Genomic DNA, 26,800 nt, shown 5'->3' on the forward strand with positions numbered 1-26,800 from the left:
ACACCCCCACTCCTGTACACCCCTCCGTACACCCCCCGACTCCTGTACACACCCCACTCCTGTACACCCCTCTGTACACCCCCAGACTCCTGTACACCCCCAGACTCCTGTACACCCCCAGACTCCTGTACACCCCCTACTCCTGTACACCCCTCCGTACACTCCAACCCTCTCCTGTACACCCCCCCCGCCCCTGTACACCACAACCCACTCCTATACACCCCCCGACTCCTGTACACCCCCCCTACTCCTGTACACCCCTCCGTACACTCCAACCCTCTCCTGTACACCCCATCCCACTTCTGTACACCCCCCCACTCCTGTACACCCCCCGACTCCTGTACACCCCACTCCTGTACACCCCCACCCCACTCCTGTACACTCCCCCCCCCTCCCCAATAGTCCCCCAGCCTAGTCAGAAATAAACACATGGCTCACTTTCTGAGGACCAGTAAGGTGTTCTGATGGGGACATCGTCTGACAAAGAATGATTTTATATTTTATATTCACAGTCCGAAAAAGGAAAAAAAAAACAAAAAACACTTCCTTCTTCTTCTGTGATAAAAGGTGATCTGTGTGTTTTCTTAGTAAATATTATTACTGGAGGGTGATTTGTGTCTAATCTGAAAATGACACTAAAATCATCGTTCTTCTATCAGGCGATACAAAGTTACCTTCACAGGAAATAAAAAATGGTTGGAAAAAAAAAGTAAAAATCTCCAGGGAAAAAATAGCTAAAAGTAAGGAGGAGTTCCAAGAGCGGAACCGGGGACCTCGGAACCGGGGGCGTGAGATAATCAGGTAACACTGATACTTTGTATTTCTCTTTCCTGTCTGATCATTCTTTATAATCAATCAGACAGGAGATAGAGAGATACAAAGTAACATTGTTTATAAACATTGATCAGACAGGAGATAGAGAGATACAAAGTAGCATTGTTTATAAACATTGATCAGACAGGAGATAGAGAGATACAAAGTAACATTGTTTATAAACATTGATCAGACGGGAGATAGAAAAGTACAAAGTAACATTGTTTATAAACATTGATCAGACAGGAGATAGAGGCTCCGTTCACATGTAGGCGTTTTGGGGCGTTTTTGGGGCGTTTTTCTGCTCTAGGATCAGCTCTCAAAACGCCCAACAAGACAAATCCTATTCATTTCAATGGCCCCTGTTCACATCTGAGCGTTTTGAAGCTGTATACAAAACGCCCAACGCTCAAAAAAGTACATGAGCTTCTTTTTGGGCAGATTACAGGCGTTTTCCATTGATCTCTATTCAATCTAAAAACTCCTGCACAAAAATCGCGGTAAAAATCGCGGTAAAAAACGCGCGAAAAACGCTACGCTCAGGTGTGAATGTAGCCAGAGAGATACAAAGTAACATTGTTTATAAACATTGATCAGAGAGGAGATAGAGAGATACAAAGTAACATTGTTTATAAACATTGATCAGAGAGGAGATAGAGAGATACAAAGTAACATTGTTTATAAACATTGATCAGACAGGAGATAGAGAGATACAAAGTAACATTGTTTATAAACATTGATCAGACGGGAGATAGAGAGATACAAAGTAACATTGTTTATAAACATTGATCAGACGGGAGATAGAGAGATACAAAGTAACATTGTTTATAAACATTGATCAGACAGGAGATAGAGAGATACAAAGTAACATTGTTTATAAACATTGATCAGACGGGAGATAGAGAGATACAAAGTAGCATTGTTTATAAACATTGATCAGACAGGAGATAGAGAGATACAAAGTAACATTGTTTATAAACATTGATCAGACGGGAGATAGAGAGATACAAAGTAGCATTGTTTATAAACATTGATCAGACAGGAGATAGAGAGATACAAAGTAACATTGTTTATAAACATTGATCAGACAGGAGATAGAGGCTCCGTTCACATGTAGGCGTTTTGGGGCGTTTTTGGGGCGTTTTTCTGCTCTAGGATCAGCTCTCAAAACGCTCAACAAGACAAATCCTATTCATTTCAATGGCCCCTGTTCACATCTGAGCGTTTTGAAGCTGTATACAAAACGCCCAACGCTCAAAAAAGTACATGAGCTTCTTTTTGGGCAGATTACAGGCGTTTTCCATTGATCTCTATTCAATCTAAAAACTCCTGCACAAAAATCGCGGTAAAAATCGCCGCAAAAATCGCGGTAAAAAACGCGCGAAAAACGCTACGCTCAGGTGTGAATGTAGCCAGAGAGATACAAAGTAACATTGTTTATAAACATTGATCAGACAGGAGATAGAGAGATACAAAGTAACATTGTTTATAAACATTGATCAGACGGGAGATAGAGAGATACAAAATAACATTGTTTATAAACATTAATCAGACAGGAGATAGAGAGATACAAAGTAACATTGTTTATAAACATTGATCAGACGGGAGATAGAGAGATACAAAGTAACATTGTTTATAAACATTGATCAGACAGGAGATAGAGATACAAAGTAACATTGTTTATAAACATTGATCAGACAGGAGATAGATACAAAGTAACATTGTTTATAAACATTGATCAGACAGGAGATAGAGAGATACAAAGTAACATTGTTTATAAACATTGATCAGACAGGAGATGGAGAGATACAAAGTAACATTGTTTATAAACATTGATCAGACAGGAGATAGAGAGATACAAAGTAACATTGTGATAGGATGAGATGTAGTAGATACGCCCCGTGTGGAAGTTTCTGGCTCTTGTAGTACATTCGCCCCCCTATAGATTGCACATTCCTCTCTCACAATGAGATTCCTCTATCATCCAATGTTATTGGAAGGTGAGATTGGTGTCAGGATGGGGTTTGACCCTCCCCCCCGGGCACCCCTCCCCCCCCCCTGTTGGCACCGCTTGGCACAACTCTCGGGTCTGTCTGGTAAACAACAACATTGGTAGTCGGTGATCGATCGCTCGGTGTGGAGGGAGATCGATGTGTTGGGCCGCCATCCAAGTCTCCTCATCGTTTATCTTCAGTAACCCTAAGGTAGGAGGGGAGCGCACACCCCGGGGGAGGGGAGCGCACACCCCGGGGGAGGGGAGCGCACACCCCGGGGGAGGGGAGCGCACACCCCGGGTGAAGGGGAGCGCACACCCCGGGGGAGGGGAGCGCACACCCCGGGGGAAGGGGAGCGCACACCCCGGGGGGAGGGGAGGGGAGCGCACACCCCGGGGGGAGGGGAGGGGAGCGCACACCCCGGGGGGAGGGGAACGCACACCCCGGGGGGAGGGGAGCGCACACCCCAGGGGGAGGAGAGCGCACACCCCGGGGGAGGGGAGCGCACACCCTGGGGAAGGGGCGCTGTGTGCGCAGCCTGCGGGTCACCCTTCTGTCTTTTTGTGTCAATATTGGGATACGGGGGAGGGGAGGGGGGTCACCGTGTGATTTGTGTCCAACTGCCGCACTTTCATCTTCTGAAGGTCAGAGAACTCCTCCATGTGTTACCTGGGGGGGGGGGGGCAGGGCTATTCCTGCTCAGGTGTGAGGACAGGTGTTCAGCTTCACTCATCCCACCCCTCCCCCCTATACTGACCCTCACTCATCCCGTGATCCCGCCCCCTCCCCCCCATACTGTCCCATCCTGGTCATGTGACAGTGATTGATAGTGATCAGAGAGGGTTGGGGGGGTAGTGTGATAGGGGTTGGGGGGAGGGGGAAGGAGGTGCAGAGGGGGTTGGGGGGAAGGGGGGTGCAGAGGGGGTTGGGAGGGAGGGGGATGCAGAGGGGGAAGGGGGTGCAGAGGGGGGTGCAGAGGGGGTTGGGGGGAGGGGGAAGGGGGTGCAGAAGGGGTTGGGAGTGAGGGGGGGTGCAGAGGTGGGCTGCAGAGGGGGTTGGGGAGGGGGAAGGGGGTGCAGAGGGGGTTGGGAGGGAGCGGGAAGGGGGTGCAGAGGGGGTTGGTAGAGAGGGGGGGTGCAGAGGGGGTTGGGGGAAAGGGGGTGCAGAGCTGGTTGGGAAGGGGGGGGTGCAGAGGGGGTTGGGGGGAGGGGGAAGGGGGGTGCAGAGGGGTTTGGGAGAGAGGGGGGGTGCAGAGGGGGTTGGGGAAGGGGGTGCAGAGCTGTTTTGGAGGGGGGTGCAGAGGGGGTTGGGGGGGAAGGGGGTGCAGAGCTGGTTGGGAGGGGGGGTGCAGAGCTGGTTGGGAGGGGGGGTGCAGAGGGGGTTGGGGGGAAGGTGAAGGGGGGGGTGCAGAAGGGGTTGGAGGGAAGGGGGGGTGCAGAGGGGGTTGGGGGGAAGGGGGGTGTAGAGCTGGTTGGGAGGGGGGGTGCAGAGGGGGTTGGGGGGAAGGGGGGGTGCAGAGGGGGTTGGGGGGAAGGGGGGTGCAGAGGGGGTTGGGGGGAAGGGGAAGGGGGGGTGCAGAGGGGGTTGGGGGGAAGGGGGTGCAGAGCTGGTTGGGAGGGGGGGTGCAGAGGGGGTTGGGGGGAAGGGGGGGTGCAGAGGGGGTTGGGGGGAAGGGGGGGGGTGCAGAGGGGGTTGGGGGGAAGGGGGGTGTAGAGCTGGTTGGTGGTGAAGGTGATGTCGGGACACCTGGGAACCCGGTTTTCCTAAATAGGAGGTTCTCTGTGTTGATAGCAGAGAGACTAACGGTCTGCTGTGTTTACAATGACAGACCGCCGTTCTCTCTCCACAGGGAGCGATTGTGGGTGCCGCTGACCCCACAGATCAGCTTCCCCGCTGGCCAATGGCCGCGCACCCCCAGGATCGCTCCGTGAAGTGACGCACAGTTGCGGTGATTCGCGGAAGCCTGCCGATCTGCTACCAAATGTAGGCGGCAGCTGGTCGGCAAGTGGTTAAAACGCATCAACATCACCCAGAAGTACAATCAAAGCACGCGGCAGAAAAGTCACCGGACGCTCACCACAGCGCAGGGCGAGGGGGGCATAAAAATGGGCCAATGATACGGGCGTCACAAACGCTTCATAAATAGATAATTAATATAGTTTCGGTGGATAAATAGACATCCAACGAAACTTCCGAAAAATATCAGCCGAAAATTGTATTATCAACATTTTGCTTAGAAAATGTGTTAGGATCTATACTGGTATGAACTGGGTAATGTGTTAGGATTTATACTGGTATGGACTGGGTAATGTGTTAGGATCTATACTGGTATGGACTGGGTAATGTGTTAGGATTTATACTGGTATGGACTGGGTAATGTGTTAGGATCTATACTGGTATGAACTGGGTAATGTGTTAGGATTTATACTGGTATGGACTGGGTAATGTGTTAGGATCTATGCTGGTGTGGACTGGGTAATGTGTTAGGATCTATACTGGTATGGACTGTGTAATGTGTAAGGATCTATACTGGTATGGACTGGGTAATGTGTTAGGATCTATACTGGTATGAACTGGGTAATGTGTTAGGATTTATACTGGTATGGACTGGGTAATGTGTTAGGATCTATACTGGTATGGACTGGGTAATGTGTTAGGATTTATACTGGTATGGACTGGGTAATGTGTTAGGATCTATACTGGTATGAACTGGGTAATGTGTTAGGATTTATACTGGTATGGACTGGGTAATGTGTTAGGATCTATGCTGGTGTGGACTGGGTAATGTGTTAGGATCTATACTGGTATGGACTGTGTAATGTGTAAGGATCTATACTGGTATGGACTGGGTAATGTGTTAGGATCTATACTGGTATGAACTGGGTAATGTGTTAGGATTTATACTGGTATGGACTGGGTAATGTGTTAGGATCTATACTGGTATGGACTGGGTAATGTGTTAGGATTTATACTGGTATGGACTGGGTAATGTGTTAGGATCTATACTGGTATGAACTGGGTAATGTGTTAGGATTTATACTGGTATGGACTGGGTAATGTGTTAGGATCTATGCTGGTGTGGACTGGGTAATGTGTTAGGATCTATACTGGTATGGACTGTGTAATGTGTAAGGATCTATACTGGTATGGACTGGGTAATGTGTTAGGATCTATACTGGTATGAACTGGGTAATGTGTTAGGATTTATACTGGTATGGACTGGGTAATGTGTTAGGATCTATACTGGTATGGACTGTGTAATGTGTTAGGATCTATACTGGTATGGACTGGGTAATGTGTTAGGATCTATACTGGTATGGACTGGGAAATGTGTTAGGATCTATACTGGTATGGACTGGGTAATGTGTTAGGATCTATACTGGTATGGACTGGGTAATGTGTTAGAATCTATACTGGTATGGACTGGGTAATGTGTTAGGATCTATACTGGTATGGACTGGGAAATGTGTTAGGATCTATACTGGTATGGACTGAGTAATGTGTTAGGATCTATACTGGTATGGATTGGGTAATGTGTTAGGATCTATACTGGTATGGACTGGGTAATGTGTTAGGATCTATACTGGTATGGACTGAGTAATGTGTTAGGATCTATACTGGTATGGATTGGGTAATGTGTTAGGATCTATACTGGTATGGACTGGGTAATGTGTTATGATCTATACTGGTATGGACTGGGTAATGTGTTGGGATCTATACTGGTATGGACTGGGTAATGTGTTAGGATCTATACTGGTATGGACTGGGCAATGTGTTAGAATCTATACTAATATTGACTGGGTAATGTGTTAGGATCTATACTGGTATGGACTGGGCAATGATTAGGATCTATACTGGTATGGACTGGGTAATGTGTTAGGATCTATACTGGTATGGACTGAGTAATGTGTGAGGATCTATACTGGTATGGACTGGGTAATGTGTTAGGATCTATACTGGTATGGACTGGGTAACATTGTTAGGATCTATACTGGTATGGACTGGGCAATGTGTTCAGATCTATACTGGTATGGACTGGGTAATGTTAGGATGTATACTGGTATGGACTGGGTAATGTGTTAGGATCTATACTGGTATGGACTGGGTAATGCTGTTAGGATCTATACTGGTATGGACTGGGTAATGTGTTAGGATCTATACTGGTATGGACTGGGTAATGTGTTAGGATCTATACTGGTATGGACTGGGTAATGCTGTTAGGATCTATACTGGTATGGACTGGGTAATGTGTTGGGATGCATACTGGTATGGACTGGGTAATGTGTTAAGATCTATACTGGTATGGACTGGGTAATGTTAGGATGCATACCGGTATGGACTGGGTAATGTGTTAAGATCTATACTGGTATGGACTGGGTAATGTGTTAGGATCTATGCTGGTGTGGACTGGGTAATGTGTTAGGATCTATACTGGTATGGACTGAGTAATGTGTTAGGATCTATACTGGTATGGACTGGGTAATGTTAGGATCTATACTGGTATGGACTGGGTAATGTGTTAAGATCTATACTGGTATGGACTGGGTAATGTGTTAGGAAGGAAAGGATGCCACATTGTTTGATGATCCTAGCTCTCCTTCAGCCAATGGTAGTGATGTCATTGCTCAGACTCGGCTTTGATACAAATTGTTACATATTTGGCGATTGCACAGCTCAGACTTTGATACAAATTGATACAAAATGACGAGTTGTGGATTCTGTAGACAAGATCTGATTTCCTTTGTGAGGAACAGAAGAGAATCGCTGTGAATGAATCTCACGTCTGATGTGGCCCCAAACTGAGGGCCCCGCCTTGTATTACTGTGAGGGCCACGGCGCTCTTTTCATGTTTTTTTTCTTTTTGCGTCTGGTTGTGGCGGTGTTTCTGGGTGTGAGGCTTGTTTTTCTCACCTCTGCTGTTTGTGGTTTTTACTCGAGATTTGAAGGTGCGCCCGATCGGCGGTCACATTGAAGACGGTTGTTGTCGTGCCGACTGACTCAGACGGAAACTGAAAGCGGCTCCACCGCCAGCGGCACATCCTGTAGTAAACAAAGTGTGTGAACTCTCCATCGTCTTCTCTGTACAGCCCTGCCCCGATACCGCAATTCTGGGACCGTGCAAAGGGAGGCGCTCCTGGCAATCGCCGGGTCTGGCAGATGGCACCATACACATGGCAGGGACAGCGCCTGCACTGCAGACCTCCGTCCACCATCCTTACCCTCCTCCGAGGTGTGCGCAGTGGATTTAAAGTTGAAGTTTAATCTGCTTATACGTCCCCTCCCCCGTCATTAACATGCTAACGACATTTTTAGATCAAACTTTATATCTTATTTTAGTCCCAGTGATGTCATCCATGGGTCTCTGCTCTTCTCTATGCAATGCAGGCACATCATGGCTGGTGGGAGGGGCCATGCATAGTTTTCTGATCACATCCCAGCCCCCTGCCTCAGTACTCCTCCCAAAGGCTCTCAGTCCCAATGCAAGCAGTGGGAGGAGTTATGCAAATTTAAATTTCCTTTGAAGTTATAGGAAGTTTCTTTACTTTTTTTTTTTTTTTAACTTTATTGCCTATTTTTTAGATGCACATCAAGAGGCGCCAGTCACTGACATGGCTTTGTTTATAAACAATGGATGAGGGTCGGTGTTTTGGCTTTGTTTATAAACAATGGATGAGGGTCGGTGTTTTGGCTTTGTTTATAAACAATGGATGAGGGTCGGTGTTTTAGCTTTGTTTATAAACAATAGATGAGGGTCGGTGTCTTGGCTTTGTTTATAAACAATGGATGAGGGTCGGAGTTTTGGCTTTGTTTATATACAATGGACGGGGTCGGTGTTTTGGCTTTGTTTATATACAATGGATGGGGGTCGGTGTCTTGGCTTTGTTTATAAACAATGGATGAGGGTCGGAGTTTTGGCTTTGTTTATAAACAATGGATGAGGGTCGGTGTCTTGGCTTTGTTTATAAACAATGGATGAGGGTCGGTGTCTTGGCTTTGTTTATAAACAATGGATGAGAGTCGGAGTTTTGGCTTTGTTTATAAACAATGGATGAGGGTCGGTGTTCTGGCTTTGTTTATAAACAATGGATGAGGGTCGGTGTTTTAGCTTTGTTTATAAACAATGGATGGGGGGTCGGTGTTTTGGCTTTGTTTATAAACAATGGATGAGGGTCGGAGTTTTGGCTTTGTTGTTTATAAACAATGGATGAGGGTCGGAGTTTTGGCTTTGTTGTTTATAAACAATGGATGAGAGTCGGTGTTTTGGCTTTGTTTATAAACAATGGATGAGGGTCGGTGTTTTGGCTTTGTTTATAAACAATGGATGAGGGTCGGTGTTCTGGCTTTGTTTATAAACAATGGATGAGGGTCGGTGTTTTGGCTTTGTTTATAAACAATGGATGAGGGTCGGAGTTTTGGCTTTGTTTATAAACAATGGATGAGGGTCGGTGTTTTAGCTTTGTTTATAAACAATGGATGAGGGTCGGTGTTTTAGCTTTGTTTATAAACAATGGATGGGGGTCGGTGTTTTAGCTTTGTTTATAAACAATGGATGAGGGTCGGTGTTTTAGCTTTGTTTATAAACAATGGATGAGGGTCGGTGTTTTGGCTTTGTTTATAAACAATGGATGAGGGTCGGTGTTCTGGCTTTGTTTATAAACAATGGATGAGAGTCTGAGTTTTGGCTTTGTTTATAAACAATGGATGAGGGTCGGAGTTTTGGCTTTGTTTATAAACAATGGATGAGGGTCGGAGTTTTGGCTTTGTTTATAAACAATGGATGAGGGTCGGTGTTCTGGCTTTGTTTATAAACAATGGATGAGGGTCGGAGTTTTGGCTTTGTTTATAAACAATGGATGAGGGTCGGTGTTTTGGCTTTGTTTATAAACAATGGATGAGGGTCGGTGTTCTGGCTTTGTTTATAAACAATGGATGAGGGTCGGTGTTTTGGCTTTGTTTATAAACAATGGATGAGGGTCGGAGTTTTGGCTTTGTTTATAAACAATGGATGAGGGTCGGTGTTTTAGCTTTGTTTATAAACAATGGATGAGGGTCGGTGTTTTAGCTTTGTTTATAAACAATGGATGGGGGTCGGTGTTTTAGCTTTGTTTATAAACAATGGATGAGGGTCGGTGTTTTAGCTTTGTTTATAAACAATGGATGAGGGTCGGTGTTTTGGCTTTGTTTATAAACAATGGATGAGGGTCGGTGTTCTGGCTTTGTTTGTTTATAAACAATGGATGAGGGTCGGAGTTTTGGCCTTGTTTATAAACAATGGATGAGAGTCTGAGTTTTGGCTTTGTTTATAAACAATGGATGAGGGTCGGAGTTTTGGCTTTGTTTATAAACAATGGATGAGGGTCGGTGTTTTGGCTTTGTTTATGATGACATCTCAGCGCCTCACATTTGTTGCAGTTTAAAGATAATTTTGGCGATGTTTTTATACAATCGGTCAGCGCAGTTAGCGGTTGTCTGCTGAGAATTATTTTCTGGTTGGATATTTTGTCTTTGTTTTGTAGTTTTTATCTTGCTGGTGATTTTTCGGTGAGCTCACTGTGACGGCGCGCTGAGCTCTCCTCCCGTATGACGTCATCCTGGCGGTCGCAGTCTCTGGAAATGCGAGGAAGGTATTTCTCGGTCGGTGTGACTCATGTGAGGTCCCTGCTGGTCTCCTGGCAGCCGTTCCCGGGATGAGGTCACCCTGGAGAGGAGCGTGGAATGCTGGCGCAGCCGGGATCACTATGATGTCATCTGTCCTTTTAACCCCTCGTATTCCATCCTCTGTAAGGTCACTCTGATGTCATCCGTCACTTAAACCCTTCATATGCCGTCCTCTGTCAGGATCGCTCTGATGTCATCTGTCCCTTTTTAACCCCTCATGTGCTTTCCTTTGTCAGGATCGCTCTGATGTCATCTGTCCCTTTTTAACCCTTCGTATGCCGTCCCCTGTCAGTATCACTCCGATGTCATCTGTCCCTTTAACCCTTGCTATTCCATCCTCTGTCAGGATCACTCTGATGTCAGCTGTCCCTGTAACCCCTTGTATTCCGTCCTCTGTCAGGATCACTCTGATGTCAGCTGTCCCTTCATATGCCGTCCCCTGTCAAGATTGCTGTGATGTCATCTGCCCCTTTAACCCTTCGTATTCCGTCCTCCGTCAGGATCTTTTGGTTGATATCTGCCCCTTTAACCCTTCATATGCCGGCCTCCATACTGAAATACAAAGCATCAAAGACAGGAAGAGGCCTTGCTGCCCGCCCCCCTTATTTCACGTATTTAAGGAATGAAAACTATAAGTCTCCCGTCCAGCGTCCTCATTGGCAGAACTCATGTCTTTGATCTTTTGTTGTATATAATTGATCAAATTATTGATTTGTCTCAGCGAAGATTTCTTATTTCTTCATTTTTGACGTCCTGGGGAGATGACAACACGATAAGCCCCGCCTCTTATCACCAGTACAAGCAGGATTACTTACTCGATCCCTCCAGAATGTAAGACCGGTGTCCGCTGCCTCTTCTATACTGTGCTCATTGTGAGGGCCAGCAGTCTCTTCGGGGTTTTTTGCACCCAACCCCCCTAATGATGCACGGCTGCACATGCATAGAGCACCAGTGATGGAATGGCGCATGCGCAGTGCGCTGCCCATTGGGATGGGAAGTGTATCGGGAGGTTTTGGGAAGGAGGAATCGGACAATATTTTTGCCCTAGGCAAGGAGGCCTGAGGAGGCGGGATCCATAAATTTACAGACAGTTTGTAAAAATCTGGATCTTTTTCCTTGCGAGAGCGGAAAATTGCGCACGTAAAAACATGGCCTCCGTCGGCTCAGAGATGTGCATGCGCAGTTCCTAAGTCAGCTAAATGCCACTGCTCGTGTGGCGGGGCTCTGAGGAAGAGGCTAAGCTTCGAAACGCGTAAACCTCTCCAGCTCCAGAGGACGATACACCCTTTGATCTTGATGCTGATGGCAATACACCTATTGGATACGCTTATATCAAGAACTTGTTTGTGAGTATTTTTATACCTTTTATGCAATAAAACCTTTCAGAGGACAATGCGCTAGGCCGGTGCGCCCTTGTTTTTTTTTCAGTGGCTCCGGATGCACGCCTGCGTGTGACGTCATGGCGCTTGTCAGGCATGTGAATTAAATCCACCCCCCGAGCCTGGAACTCACCAAAAAAGTATTCCGATTTTTTTTCTCTGTATCTAAGGCTCCATTCACACCCCAGAAGTGCGTAAAATGTGTGCAAAATTCTGCACTTTCGGGTGTGTTAATTAAACCTGCTGAAGATTCCGGACACGGAAAGAGAACGCATAAAAATGCACAACAAACGGGGCAAAATGTGCGCAAGGCTCACCGTAGAGACGAGCAAATGTGAGATACTTAGCGATGCTTTGAAATGAACGGGCCGCCCCCCGCGTGTCGTTTGAAAATGCGCCAAAAAGGTTTGCGTTTTCCAGGACGCTAGGTGTGAATGGGGCCTAATTGTGTCCTGGGGAGGGGGAATCGGGAGGAAAATATATGTGAAGTACTTGGAGAGTGAAAATCTTCAGTCACTCATTTATTATTATTTTTTAATATTACTTTTATTATTAATTATTATTATATTTTAATACTATTTTTATTATTAAAAAAATGTCCTGTCCTCCTGTGATTGGACTTTGTCCCCCTTCCCCTGTCCTCCTGTGGTTGGGCCCTGTCCCCCGTCCCCTGTCCTGTCCTCCTGTGGTTGGACTCTGTCCCCCGTCCCTTCCCTGTCCTCCTGTCCTATTATTAATTATTATATTTTAATATTATTTATATTATTAATTATAATGCCCCATGAAAATGCACACAAACCTGCGCCAAAAATGTTTCCAGGATGCTAGGTGTGAATGGGGCCTAATTGTGTCCTGGGGGAGGGGGAATCAGGAGAAAAATATGTGTGAAGTACTTGGAGAGTGAAAATCTTCAGTCACTTATTATTATTATTATTATTATTATTATTATTATTATTATTATTATTTATTATTTTTATTATTATTATTTATTATTTTTATTATTAATATTTTATTTTAATATTATTTTTATTATTAATTATTATTATATTTTAATATTTTTATTCATTATTATTATTATATTTTTATTCATTATTATTATATTTTTATTCATTATTATTATTATAATATTTTAATATTTTTGTTATTTATTATATTTTAATATTATTTTTATTAATTATTATATTTTAATATTATTTTTATTAATTATTATATTTTAATATTTTTATTTATTATATTTTAATATTTTTATTATTATTTTTATTATTATATTTTAATCTTTTTTTATTATTTATTATATTTTTATTAATTATTTTAATATTTTTATTATCAATTATTATTTTTTAATATTATTTTTATTATTATTTATTATTATATTTTAATATTTTTATTATTAGTTATTATATTTTAATATTTTTAGTATTAATTATTTATTATCTTTTATTATTTATTACAATTAGAGAATTCAGAGACTTGTTTGTATTTTGGATACATTGTATACATTCACTCTTCGTTGTTCGGTGCACTTGTACGCTGGCTGGTCAGAGGGGGGGGGGGGGCTGTTACACCCCCCCCCCCCCTTCTATATATAGTATGAGTCGGAATGGCCGCACACGTGTGCTGTCAGTCGGGAATCGGTCACGTCCTCTTTATGTTTTTGGGTGGAGGGATTTCCTGGGTAGTTTCTTTCTTTCTCCCCTCCGGACACCCCAGCCGTCCAGTATCTGTCAGTTCAGCGGAGTCCCCCGGGGGGGGGGGGGGGGGGGGTTGTGGCTGCCCTCCGCCCCCGCGTCTCACTCTCGGCCTGACAGAAATAGTTTCTAGTATGTAAATAAGGACGAGTAAAAAATACTCCGCCGCCAAATGTGAATGAGGAGGGAAAAACCACCCTGGAAAGCCCCCGGCGAGAAAATTGTGACCACGGCCCCCACCCCACCTCCAGCGTGGTGTGAGCGCAGAGGAAACCGCTCTCTGCTCTGCGTTCACTAAATGTCAGCCAGTATAACTACCTTCGTTCTACATATATATACCCCCCCCCACCCCCCACACTGCACATAGTCGAGTTGTAAAAAAAAAAAAAAAATGCATGTAATGCAAGCCGAACACGTAGCGAGAACCCCATTGGCTGCTCAGATCTTCCACAGTTCATCACCTCCTTGTAAAAAAGGTTTTCCTTTTATAGAAGAAAAATTTTTTTTTTTTTATTTTTCTAAAGCTGTTTAGCAACATCCAGTGTGGACTCTGTACCCTGTCCTCTGTCCCCCGTCCTGTCCTCTGTCCCCCGTCCTGTCCTCTGTCCCCCGTCCTGTCCTCTGTCCCCCGTCCTGTCCTCTGTCCCCCGTCCTGTCCTCTGTCCCCCGTCTTCTGTCCTCTGTCCCCCGTCTTCTGTCCTCCTGTGGTTGGTCTCTGTCCCCCGTCCCCTGTCCTGTCCTCCTGTGGTTGGACTGTCTCTGTCCCCCGTCCCCTGTCCTGTCCTCCTGTGGTTGGGCTCTGTCCCCCGTCCCCTGTCCTCCTGTAGTTGGTCTCTGTCCCCTGTCCTCCTGTGGTTGGACTCTGTCCCCCATCTCCTGTCCTCCTGTGGTTGGACTCTGTCCCCCATCTCCTGTCCTCCTGTGGTTGGTCTCTGTCCCCCGTCCCCTGTCCTCCTGTGGTTGGACTCTGTCCCCTGTCCTCCTGTGGTTGGACTCTGTCCCCCGTCCCCTGTCCTCCTGTGGTTGGACTCTGTCCCCCGTCCCCTGTCCTCCTGTGGTTGGACTCTGTCCCCCGTCCCCTGTCCTCCTGTGGTTGGACTCTGTCCCCCGTCCCCTGTCCTCCTGTGGTTGGACTCTGTCCCCCGTCCCCTGTCCTCCTGTGGTTGGACTCTGTCCCCCGTCCCCTGTCCTCCTGTGGTTGGACTCTGTCCCCCGTCCCCTGTCCTGTCCTCCTGTGGTTGGACTGTCTCTGTCCCCCGTCCCCTGTCCTGTCCTCCTGTGGTTGGACTGTCTCTGTCCCCCGTCCCCTGTCCTGTCCTCCTGTGGTTGGGCTCTGTCCCCCGTCCCCTGTCCTGTCCTCCTGTGGTTGGACTGTCTCTGTCCCCCGTCCCCTGTCCTGTCCTCCTGTGGTTGGTCTCTGTCCCCCGTCCCCTGTCCTGTCCTCCTGTGGTTGGACTGTCTCTGTCCCCCGTCCCCCGTCCCCTGTCCTCCTGTGGTTGGACTGTCTCTGTCCCCCGTCCCCTGTCCTCCTGTGGTTGGACTGTCTCTGTCCCCCGTCTCCTGTCCTCCTGTGGTTGGACTGTCTCTGTCCCCCGTCCCCTGTCCTCCTGTGGTTGGACTGTCTCTGTCCCCCGTCTCCTGTCCTCCTGTGGTTGGACTGTCTCTGTCCCCCGTCCCCTGTCCTCCTGTGGTTGGACTGTCTCTGTCCCCCGTCCCCTGTCCTCCTGTGTTTGGACTCTGTCCCCCGTCCCCTGTCCTCCTGTGGTTGGGCTCTGTCCCCCATCTCCTGTCCTCCTGTGGTTAGACTCTGTCCCCCATCCCCTGTCCTCCTGTGGTTGGGCTCTGTCCCCTGTCCTCCTGTGGTTGGACTCTGTCCCCCGTCCCCTGTCCTCCTGTGGTTGGACTCTGTCCCCCATCTCCTGTCCTCCTGTGGTTGGACTCTGTCCCCCGTCCCCTGTCCTGTCCTCCTGTGGTTGGACTCTGTCCCCCGTCCCCTGTCCTGTGGTTGGACTCTGTCCCCCATCTCCTGTCCTCCTGTGGTTGGACTCTGTCCCCCATCTCCTGTCCTCCTGTGGTTGAACTGTCTCTGTCCCCCGTCCCCTGTCCCGTCCTCCTGTGGTTGGGCTCTGTCCCCCGTCCCCTGTCCTCCTGTGGTTGGGCTCTGTCCCCCGTCCCCTGTCCTCCTGTAGTTGGTCTCTGTCCCCTGTCCCCTATCCTCCTGTGGTTGGACTCTGTCCCCCGTCCTCCTGTGGTTGGACTGTCTCTGTCCCCCGTCCTCCTGTGGTTGGACTGTCTCTGTCCCCCGTCCCCTGTCCTCCTGTGGTTGGACTGTCTCTGTCCCCCGTCCCCTGTCCTCCTGTGGTTGGACTGTCTCTGTCCCCTGTCCCCTGTCCTCCTGTGGTTGGACTGTCTCTGTCCCCTGTCCTCCTGTGGTTGTCCTGTCTCTGTCCCGGGTTCTTAGTCCTCCTCTCCTTTGGTCAGATGGTCTCTTCCTCGCCCAGCGTGGCCCAGCTGTCGTTCTGCACTGTGGGGGTCTCTGATCCCCCAGAATTTGATAACTCAATGAGTCTTTAATTAGATTCTGGAATCCAAATCTCTTTCCCAAAATACTCGGAGCCGCCGCAGTCCATGGCAAGGAACCTAAATTACATCGAACCTGTTACTACCCCCCCCCCCCCTGCCCCCCCCCCCCCCCACTTACCCCATTGATGTGAAACTGCAGAGAATTTTTTCTAAACACAAAATTATTATTTTACCAATTACCTGAAAATAACTTTTACAGCCTCACATTTTCTTTCACGTTCTGACGCATTGCTGTTCCATATTTATGTTTGTTGCATTTGTAATCATTTTAAAATCAGTTTTTACCCCCCCCCCCCCCCGGAATCGCTGCCTCCCCCCCCCTAGGAGTGGACGGCCGGCGGTGGCTCCCCCCATAGACAGGAGATTGTCTGCTAATCCGGCAGCACACAGACCGTCTTTTCATGGCTGGGGGGAGAGATTTGGTTCCAGGTGTGCCGAGCCAAAGATTCCACCGCCGAGACGTCCCCATGGCGGGGGTCCAGGAGACGAGAGGGGGGGGGGTCCAGGAGACAAGAGGGGGGGGTCCAGGAGACAGGGGGGGTCCAGTCATCAGTCAGATACCCCCGGCCCGGATCTCATTACTTCTCTTGGCTGCCTCAGCTGCTCATCAAAGCCTTGGGCTCACTTTAAAGGGTTTCCTATGATGACCCCCCCTCCCCCCCCAGGTTCCCCCATCTTTGGCCTCCTCAAAGTCTAAAATACAAACACCGATCTCAGAGGGGGGCAAATCCCGCCCCTCCCCCCCAGCTCTGGGCAGCGTTTACATCCTTGGGGTCCTCCAGAGTTCTCTGACCTCCCGACCCCCCCCCCCTCAGTCTTCTATCCGCCCCCTCAGTCTTCTATCCGCCCCCTCAGTCTTCTATCCGCCCCCTCAGTCTTCTATCCGCCCCCTCAGTCTTCTATCCGCCCCCTCAGTCTTCTATCCGCCCCCTCAGTCTTCTATCCGCCCCCTCAGTCTTCTATCCGCCCCCTCAGTCTTCTATCCGCCCCCTCAGTCTTCTATCCGCCCCCTCAGTCTTCTATCCGCCCCCTCAGTCTTCTATCCGCCCCCTCAGTCTTCTATCCGCCCCCTCAGTCTTCTATCCGCCCCCTCAGTCTTCTATCCGCCCCCTCAGTCTTCTATCCGCCCCCTCAGTCTTCTATCCGCCCCCTCAGTCTTCTATCCGCCCCCTCAGTCTTCTATCCGCCCCCTCAGTCTTCTATCCGCCCCCTCAGTCTTCTATCCGCCCCCTCAGTCTTCTATCCGCCCCCTCAGTCTTCTATCCGCCCCCTCAGTCTTCTATCCGCCCCCTCAGTCTTCTATCCGCCCCCTCAGTCTTCTATCCGCCCCCTCAGTCTTCTATCCGCCCCCTCAGTCTTCTATCCGCCCCCTCAGTCTTCTATCCGCCCCCTCAGTCTTCTATCCGCCCCCTCAGTCTTCTATCCGCCCCCTCAGTCTTCTATCCGCCCCCTCAGTCTTCTATCCGCCCCCTCAGTCTTCTATCCGCCCCCTCAGTCTTCTATCCGCCCCCTCAGTCTTCTATCCGCCCCCTCAGTCTTCTATCCGCCCCCTCAGTCTTCTATCCGCCCCCTCAGTCTTCTATCCGCCCCCTCAGTCTTCTATCCGCCCCCTCAGTCTTCTATCCGCCCCCTCAGTCTTCTATCCGCCCCCTCAGTCTTCTATCCGCCCCCTCAGTCTTCTATCCGCCCCCTCAGTCTTCTATCCGCCCCCTCAGTCTTCTATCCGCCCCCTCAGTCTTCTATCCGCCCCCTCAGTCTTCTATCCGCCCCCTCAGTCTTCTATCCGCCCCCTCAGTCTTCTATCCGCCCCCTCAGTCTTCTATCCGCCCCCTCAGTCTTCTATCCGCCCCCTCAGTCTTCTATCCGCCCCCTCAGTCTTCTATCCGCCCCCTCAGTCTTCTATCCGCCCCCTCAGTCTTCTATCCGCCCCCTCAGTCTTCTATCCGCCCCCTCAGTCTTCTATCCGCCCCCTCAGTCTTCTATCCGCCCCCTCAGTCTTCTATCCGCCCCCTCAGTCTTCTATCCGCCCCCTCAGTCTTCTATCCGCCCCCTCAGTCTTCTATCCCCCCCCCTCAGTCTTCTATCCGCCCCCTCAGTCTTCTATCCGCCCCCTCAGTCTTCTATCCGCCCCCTCAGTCTTCTATCCGCCCCCTCAGTCTTCTATCCCCCCCCCTCAGTCTTCTATCCCCCCCCCCTCAGTCTTCTATCCCCCCCCCCTCTGTCTTCTATCCCCCCCCCCTCTGTCTTCTATCCCCCCCCCTCTGTCTTCTATCCCCCCCCCTCTGTCTTCTATCCCCCCCCCTCTGTCTTCTATCCCCCCCCCTCTGTCTTCTATCCCCCCCCCTCAGTCTTCTATCCCCCCCCCCTCAGTCTTCTATCCCCCCCCCCTCAGTCTTCTATCCCCCCCCCCCTCAGTCTTCTATCCCCCCCCCCTCAGTCTTCTATCCCCCCCCCTCAGTCTTCTATCCCCCCCCCTCAGTCTTCTATCCCCCCCCCTCAGTCTTCTATCCCCCCCCTCATCTCCCAGCTCCAGGCAGCCAGGCAGCGTTTATATCCTTGGGGTCCTCCAGAATTGGGGCACCCAGAGGTCTCTGCCCCCCAGCCTCCCCCCAGTCTTCTATCCTCCCCCGGCCTCCCTTCAGTCTCCTATCCCCCCCTTAAATCTCCTATCCCCCTCTTCAGTCTTCTATCCCCCCCCCCGGTCAGTCTTCTATCCCCCCGTCTTTTATCCTTCCCCAGACTACCCCCCCTTCTCAGTCTCCCCCCCCCCCCCCGGCCTCCCCCTGGTCTTCTATCCCCCTCTCCTCAGTCTTCTATCCCCTTCAATCTTCTATCCTCCCCCCCCCCCTCAGCAGTCTTCTATCCCTCCCCCGTCTTATTCCCTCCACCCGGACCACCCCTCCTCGGGCTTATATCCTCCCCGGACCCCCCTCAGTCTTAAATCCCCCCATTCAGTCTTATACCCCCCTGGCCTCCCTTCAGTCTTCTATCCTCCTCCTCCCCCCCTCAGTCTTCTATCCTCCTACCCCCCCCTCAGTCTTCTATCCTCCTCCTCCCCCCCTCAGTCTTCTATCCTCCTCCTCCCCCCCCCCTCAGTCTTCTATCCTCCTCCTCCCCCCCCCCTCAGTCTTCTATCCTCCTCCCCTGTCTAATCACCTCCACCCGACCCCCCCCCCCCCCTCAGTCTTGTATCCCCCCTTGGACCACCCCCCCTCTCAGTCTTAAATCCTCCCCCAGACCCCCCTTCAGTCTTCTATCCCCCTTGCCTCCCTTTTAGTCTCTAACCTCCCCCGTACCCCCCCCCCCCCCAAGTCTTATATTCTCCCCCTGGACTCCCCTCAGTCTTGTACAGTTATACCGGCAGATAATAAAGACACAAATAATATCACTTTGTGGGCGTTACCTATGCAAATACAGCCTGCCTATAAACACCCACTCCTCTAGACTGACACACCCATTAAGGCATTTTAATATTTGCATAACTCCTCCCACTGCTTGCATCAGGACTGAGGAGTACTGGACTGAGGCAGGGCGCTGTGATGGTTTCAGGCAGCTATGTACAGCCCCCTGCTGGCTCCTCCCACCAGCCATGATCTATCTGCATTGCAAGGGAGAAGCACAGAGAGCCAGTGATGACATCACAGTGTGTAAAATAATATGTTTAAAAAATACATGGAACGAAAATATATATTTTTTAATAGTTCAATATGTCAATGGGGGAGGGGCAAACCAGGGAAGGAAAAATATAAATTGATTAAACTTCAGCCAAAACGTGTTTTATTATTTTTTTTGTGGAGAGTATTGCAGAGAAATTTTTATTTCCCAGGGTGCCCCCAGGGTGCCCCCAGTGTGGGGTGTCCTCCTCATCCCTTTAATCCAGGACACATATTAACCACTTCTGGACCGCAAGATCTTCCCATTTTTTTTTTACGGCACTTCGTTACTTTACCGGAAAAGCCCCCCTGTGCGATTTTTTTATTTTTTTATTTTTTTGCGCTATAAACTAAAAAAGAGCGACAATTCTGAAAAAAAAAAATTATTTTTACTTTCTGCTATTTAACATTCCCAATAAAATAAAAAAATTAAAAACATCATTTTTTTCATCATATTAGGCCAATTTGTATTCTGTTACATATTTTTGGTAAAAAAAAAAAAAAAAAAAATCCCAATAATTGTATATTGATTGGTTTGCGCAAAAGTTATCGCATCTACAAACTAGGGGAAAGATTTATGTCATTTTTATTTATTTATTTTACCAGTAATGGCGGCGATCTGCGATTTTTTTTTTTTTTTTTTTTTTTTTTTTTTTTTTGCGGGACTGCGACATTGCGGCAGACAGATCGGACCCCTAACTGACATTTTTTTCACTTTTGGGGGGACCAGTGACATTACTACAGTAATCAGTGCACTGTACAGCCTTACCAGTCCAGCAGGAAAAATGCCGCTACTTGCCGGTGACCCCTGCTGGTTGAATCCTGGCATTGCAGCTGACTGATCCTGAGTTTTTTAATATGCTTGTTAACCCCTTTATTACCATAACAATATCTGGAGGTCACCCAATATTGGGGACTCCCACCATCCCTGCCACACCCAATATGGGGGGCTCCCGCCATCCCTGCTACTCCCAATATGGGGGCTCCCACCATCCCTGCCACACCCAATATGGGGGGCTCCCACCACCCCTGCCACACCCAATATAATATTGGGGGCTCCCGCCATCCCTACCACACCCAATATAATATTGGGGGCTCCCGCCACCTCTGCCACACCCAATATGGGGGGCTCCCACCACCCCTGCCACACCCAATATGGGGAGCTCCCACCACCCCTGCCACACCCAATATCGGGGAGATCCCACCATCCCTGCCACACCCAATATCGGGGAGCTCCCACCACCCCTGCCACACCCAATATGGGGGGCTCCCGCCATCCCTACCACACCGAATATAATATGGGGGGCTCCCGCCATCCCTACCACATCCAATATAGGGGGCTCCCGCCATCCCTACCACACCCAATATTGGGGGCTCCCACCATCCCTGCCACACCCAATATTGGGGGCTCCCACCATCCCTGCCACACCCAATATTGGGGGCTCCCACCATCCTTGCCACACCCAATATTGGGGGCTCCCACCATCCCTGCCACACCCAATATCGGGGGGGCTCCCACCATCCCTGCCACACCCAATATCGGGGGGGCTCCCACCATCCCTGCCACACCCAATATTGGGGGCTCCCACCATCCCTGCCACACCCATTATTGGGGGCTCCCACCATCCCTGCCACGCCCAATATTCTGGGCTCCCACCATCCCTGCCACACCCATTATTGGGGGCTCCCACCATCCCTGCCACACCCAATATTCTGGGCTCCCACCATCCCTGCCACACCCAATATCGGGGGGGCTCCCACCATCCCTGCCACGCCCAATATCGGGGGGGCTCCCAACCATCCCTGCCACATCCAATATGGGGGGGCTCCCAACCATCCCTGCCACATCCAATATGGGGGCTCCCACCATCCCTGCCACACCTAATATGGGCGGCTCCCACCATCTCTACTGGATTTTCCACATATACATAAGTAGTAGAATCCAGTGGGAGGAGTTGGGTGGCCCCCATGCTGGGCGGAGGGGGGGGGGGATCACTGCTGATTTTCCTGAGATTGATAAGGAGCCGGCAGGTGACCCCAGTGGAGGATTGAAGCTGCCGGGTTGTCGGTGATTTTGTGTTCGTTCTTTTCTCTTCCAGTCTTACTTTGTGACGGATTACGACCCGACCATCGAGGATTCCTACACCAAGCAATGTGTCATCGATGAGCGCGCCGCACGGCTGGACAGTGAGTATAGGGAGCGATAGGGATCATAGACTGTACAATGAGTATAGGGATCATAGACTGTACAATGAGTATAGGGAGCGATAGGGATCATAGACTGTACAATGAGTATAGGGAGTGATGGGATCATAGACTGTACAGTGAGTATAGGGAGCGATAGGGATCATAGACTGTACAATGAGTATAGGGAGTGATGGGGATCATAGACTGTACAATGAGTATAGGGAGTGATAGGGATCATAGACTGTACAATGAGTATAGGGATCATAGACTGTACAATGAGTATAGGGAGCGATAGGGATCATAGACTGTACAATGAGTATAGGGAGTGATGGGGATCATAGACTGTACAGTGAGTATAGGGAGCGATAGGGATCATAGACTGTACAATGAGTATAGGGAGTGATGGGGATCATAGACTGTACAATGAGTATAGGGAGTGATAGGGATCATAGACTGTACAATGAGTATAGGGAGTGATAGGGACCATATAATGTACAATGAGTATAGGGAGTGATGGGATCATAGACTGTACAATGAGTATAGGGAGTGATAGGGATCATAGACTGTACAATGAGTATAGGGAGTGATGGGATCATAGACTGTACAATGAGTATAGGGAGTGATGGGATCATAAACTGTACAGTGAGTATAGGGAGCGATAGGGATCATAGACTGTACAGTGAGTATAGGGACGAAAGGGATCATAGACTGTACAATGAGTGTAGGGATCATAGACTGTACAATAAGTATAGGGGTCATAGACTGTACAATGAGTATAGGGAGCGATAGGCATCATAGACTGTACAATGAGTATAGGGAGCGATAGGGATCATAGACTGTACAATGAGTATAGGGAGTGATAGGGATCATAGACTGTACAGTGAGTATAGGGAGTGATAGGGATCATAGACTGTACAGTGAGTATAGGGAGTGATAGGGATCATAGACTGTACAATGAGTGTAGGGAATGATGGGGATCATATACTGTACAATGAGTATAGGGAGCGATGGGGATCATAGACTGTACAGTGAGTATAGGGAGCGATAGGGATCATAGACTGTACAATGAGTGTAGGGAATGATGGGGATCATAGACTGTACAATGAGTATAGGGAGCGATGGGGATCATAGACTGTACAGTGAGTATAGGGAGCGATAGGGATCATAGACTGTACAATGAGTATAGGGAGTGATAGGGATCATAGACTGTACAATGAGTATAGGGAGTGATAGGGATCATAGACTGTACAGTGAGTATAGGGAGTGATAGGGATCATAGACTGTACAGTGAGTATAGGGAGCGATAGGGATCATAGACTGTACAATGAGTGTAGGGAATGATGGGGATCATATACTGTACAATGAGTATAGGGAGCGATGGGGATCATAGACTGTACAGTGAGTATAGGGAGCGATAGGGATCATAGACTGTACAGTGAGTATAGGGAGTGATAGGGATCATAGACTGTACAATGAGTATAGGGAGCGATAGGGATCATAGACTGTACAGTGAGTGAAGGGAGTGATCCCACCAGTTGTAGACGGGGGAGGTGACGCCATCTTTGTATTTTATCTCCTGCAGTTCTGGACACGGCGGGACAGGAGGAGTTCGGGGCGATGCGGGAGCAGTATATGAGGACGGGGGAGGGGTTCCTATTGGTGTTCTCAGTGACGGATCGGGGGAGGTAAGTCACCCGGCTCGGGGTTGGGGGTATTTTGGACGTTTGCAGCTAAAGGGAAAACAGAATTATTTTTGGGAATTTTTTAAGTTTTTTTACTTTTTCTTTATATATCTTTTATACATTTTTTTTAAACCTTTAAAATCTTTGTTTTTCAAATATCACCAAGAAAGGTCAGAGACACCGATCTCCGGATTCACAGAGCACTGTGGGTGAGCTAAGCAGAGATCACAGCTGAGACTGACTGCTTTCAGAAATCTCTCTCTAATTGAAACTCTGTAAAGAGACTTCTGATCTGAACTCGCTCACTTGTGTGTATAAACTAAACCTGAGCTATTGAACTCTGTAAACACGGGGTAAGCAGATCTGTCGGGGAGGGGAGAATTGCCCCATTCACTCGATGTGGATGGGGGAATCAAAACTGTTTTTTTTTCATTCAACCCGCTGGTTGAAAAAAAAAAAAAAACTGATCCTTCTTTGGGCCATTTCCCCATTGTGCAGCCTCATCAGATCGTTCCCTCTGTACAGAGCTCTGTGTTGATTGTTAACATAGAGCTCTGGGCTGTGATTGGACAGCTGATCAGCAGCAGGTCCTGGCCATGAATCTTTGTTCAGAACCTGCTGACAGACTCGCAGACGCAGCAGGAGCCAGCCAGGGGGGGGGGGGGGGGGGCTTGTACCCTAAACAAGGAAGCAGGGGATGGCATACCAGCACATCGCTGTGCCTGCATGGGGGGGCGCCTGTCAGTACATTGTGGGTGGGCTGGAAGTGGTTAACTGACATCATACATAGATGGAAGATTTAATCTGCAGACAGATGAAACAGAGTAGATGTAAAAGTAACAATGTTACTCTCTATCCTCTGATCAATGTTACTTTGTATCTCTTTACCTCTTTGCCTGTGTATTTCCATTATGTTTTCTTTTTGGGGGGCGGGTGGGGGATGGGTGTAGTACAGAATTGATATGTACACAATACACGTGATATTTCTTATTTTTACTGATGCGTTTCTCTTCTTTTCAGCTTTGAGGAGATCTACAAATTCCAGCGGCAGATCCTGCGGGTGAAGGACCGGGATGAGTTCCCGATGGTCCTGGTGGGGAATAAAGCGGATCTGGAGCACCAGCGGCAGGTAAACATCTTCAGCCTCTGAGCATCGAATATTTCCGGACATTTAAAGGGAAACCGCTCATGAGACGCGTCTTCTGTCATTGGAGGATGATGGAGGCTTTTATTTCTGATGATTCCTTTAAAGGTGTTCATTTATTGGCTGACATTGGCTTGTAGGTCCAAAATCATCACCATTACTGTCCTTCCTCAGTGACCCCCCCCCCCATTGCTGTCTGTCCTCAGTGACCCCCCCATTACTGTCTGTCCTCAGTGACCCCCCATTACTGTCTGTCCTCAGTGACCCCCCATTACTGTCTGTCCTCAGTGACCCCCCATTACTGTCTGTCCTCAGTGACCCCCCCATTACTGTCTGTCCTCAGTGACCCCCCCATTACTGTCTGTCCTCAGTGACCCCCCCATTACTGTCTGTCCTCAGTGACCCCCCCATTACTGTCTGTCCTCAGTGACCCCCCCATTACTGTCTGTCCTCAGTGACCCCCCCATTACTGTCTGTCCTCAGTGACCCCCCCATTACTGTCTGTCCTCAGTGACCCCCCCATTACTGTCTGTCCTCAGTGACCCCCCCATTACTGTCTGTCCTCAGTGACCCCCCATTACTGTCTGTCCTCAGTGACCCCCCATTACTGTCTGTCCTCAGTGACCCCCCCATTACTGTCTGTCCTCAGTGACCCCCCCATTACTGTCTGTCCTCAGTGACCCCCCCATTACTGTCTGTCCTCAGTGACCCCCCCATTACTGTCTGTCCTCAGTGACCCCCCCATTACTGTCTGTCCTCAGTGACCCCCCCATTACTGTCTGTCCTCAGTGACCCCCCCATTACTGTCTGTCCTCAGTGACCCCCCCATTACTGTCTGTCCTCAGTGACCCCCCCCATTACTGTCTGTCCTCAGTGACCCCCCCCATTACTGTCTGTCCTCAGTGACCCCCCCATTACTGTCTGTCCTCAGTGACCCCCCCATTACTGTCTGTCCTCAGTGACCCCCCCATTACTGTCTGTCCTCAGTGACCCCCCCATTACTGTCTGTCCTCAGTGACCCCCCCCATTACTGTCCGTCCTCAGTGACCCCCCCATTACTGTCCGTCCTCAGTGACCCCCCCATTACTGTCTGTCCTCAGTGACCCCCCCATTACTGTCTGTCCTCAGTGACCCCCCCATTACTGTCTGTCCTCAGTGACCCCCCCATTACTGTCTGTCCTCAGTGACCCCCCCCATTACTGTCTGTCCTCAGTGACCCCCCCCATTACTGTCCGTCCTCAGTGACCCCCCCATTACTGTCTGTCCTCAGTGACCCCCATTACTGTCCTTAGCCTCCCCACCGCCCCATTACTATCCTCAGGTCTCCCCCCCACCCCCCCCAGCACCCTGTTAATGTCCACAGTGATCCAATTACTGTTCTCAGCCCCCCATTTACTGCCCTCAGTTCCCCCCCAGTGCTGTCCTCAGCCCCCCCCCCCACCTTACTTCGCCCCATACTGTCCCTCGCTCCCCCTCTCCCCACAGCGCCTTATTACTGTCCCCAGCCCACCTCCCCACCGCACCCCATTACTGTCCTCAGCTCCCTCCCAAGCACCCCATTACTGTATTCAGCACCCCCCTCACAGCACCCCATTACTGTCCTCAGCTCCCTCCCAAGCACCCCATTACTGTCCTCCGTTCCTCCCCTGCCCCCAGCGCCCAATTACTGTCTTCAGCCCCCTCCCCTTCCCTCATTCCTGTCCTCCACCCCCCCCCCCCCACATCGGTCCTCCTCCTGTCTTTCCTTACATACAGTGCAGGACTGGAGACACAGCGGGTCTGGACAGAGGGCAGGAGCTGCTAGGACTGCCCTCATCCAAACAACCAATCACCAGCTGTTAACTCAGACAGCCCCGCCCTCTATCCCGAGCTGTCCTGCCTCCTGCAGACGGCTCAAGCCGGAGAGGATGACAGCAGCGCCGAGGCTTGGGTGTCACCCGGGTGCGATCCCCACCCCCATAGGGATGTCACTGAGTACACAGAGATTACAGATAGCTCTCCCTGGTCTATAAATGATT

At 49.4% G+C, this 26,800-nt stretch overlaps 1 protein-coding gene across 1 annotated transcript in view; it reads left to right on the plus strand.

Moving 5' to 3' along the window:
- RRAS2 (RAS related 2) overlaps nt 1-26,800 on the plus strand; it is a 43,922-nt gene that overhangs the window by 6,506 nt on the left and 10,616 nt on the right. Inside the window, exons 2-4 of the mRNA XM_082270828.1 lie at nt 21,869-21,956; nt 23,539-23,641; nt 24,659-24,767. Coding sequence (XP_082126954.1) covers nt 21,869-21,956; nt 23,539-23,641; nt 24,659-24,767 — 300 coding nt within the window. The remainder of the gene's footprint in view (nt 1-21,868; nt 21,957-23,538; nt 23,642-24,658; nt 24,768-26,800) is intronic.

This window comes from Pelophylax lessonae, assembly GCF_965119305.1.
Source record: "Pelophylax lessonae genome assembly, chromosome: 10".
Taxonomy (NCBI): Eukaryota; Metazoa; Chordata; class Amphibia; order Anura; family Ranidae; genus Pelophylax; species Pelophylax lessonae.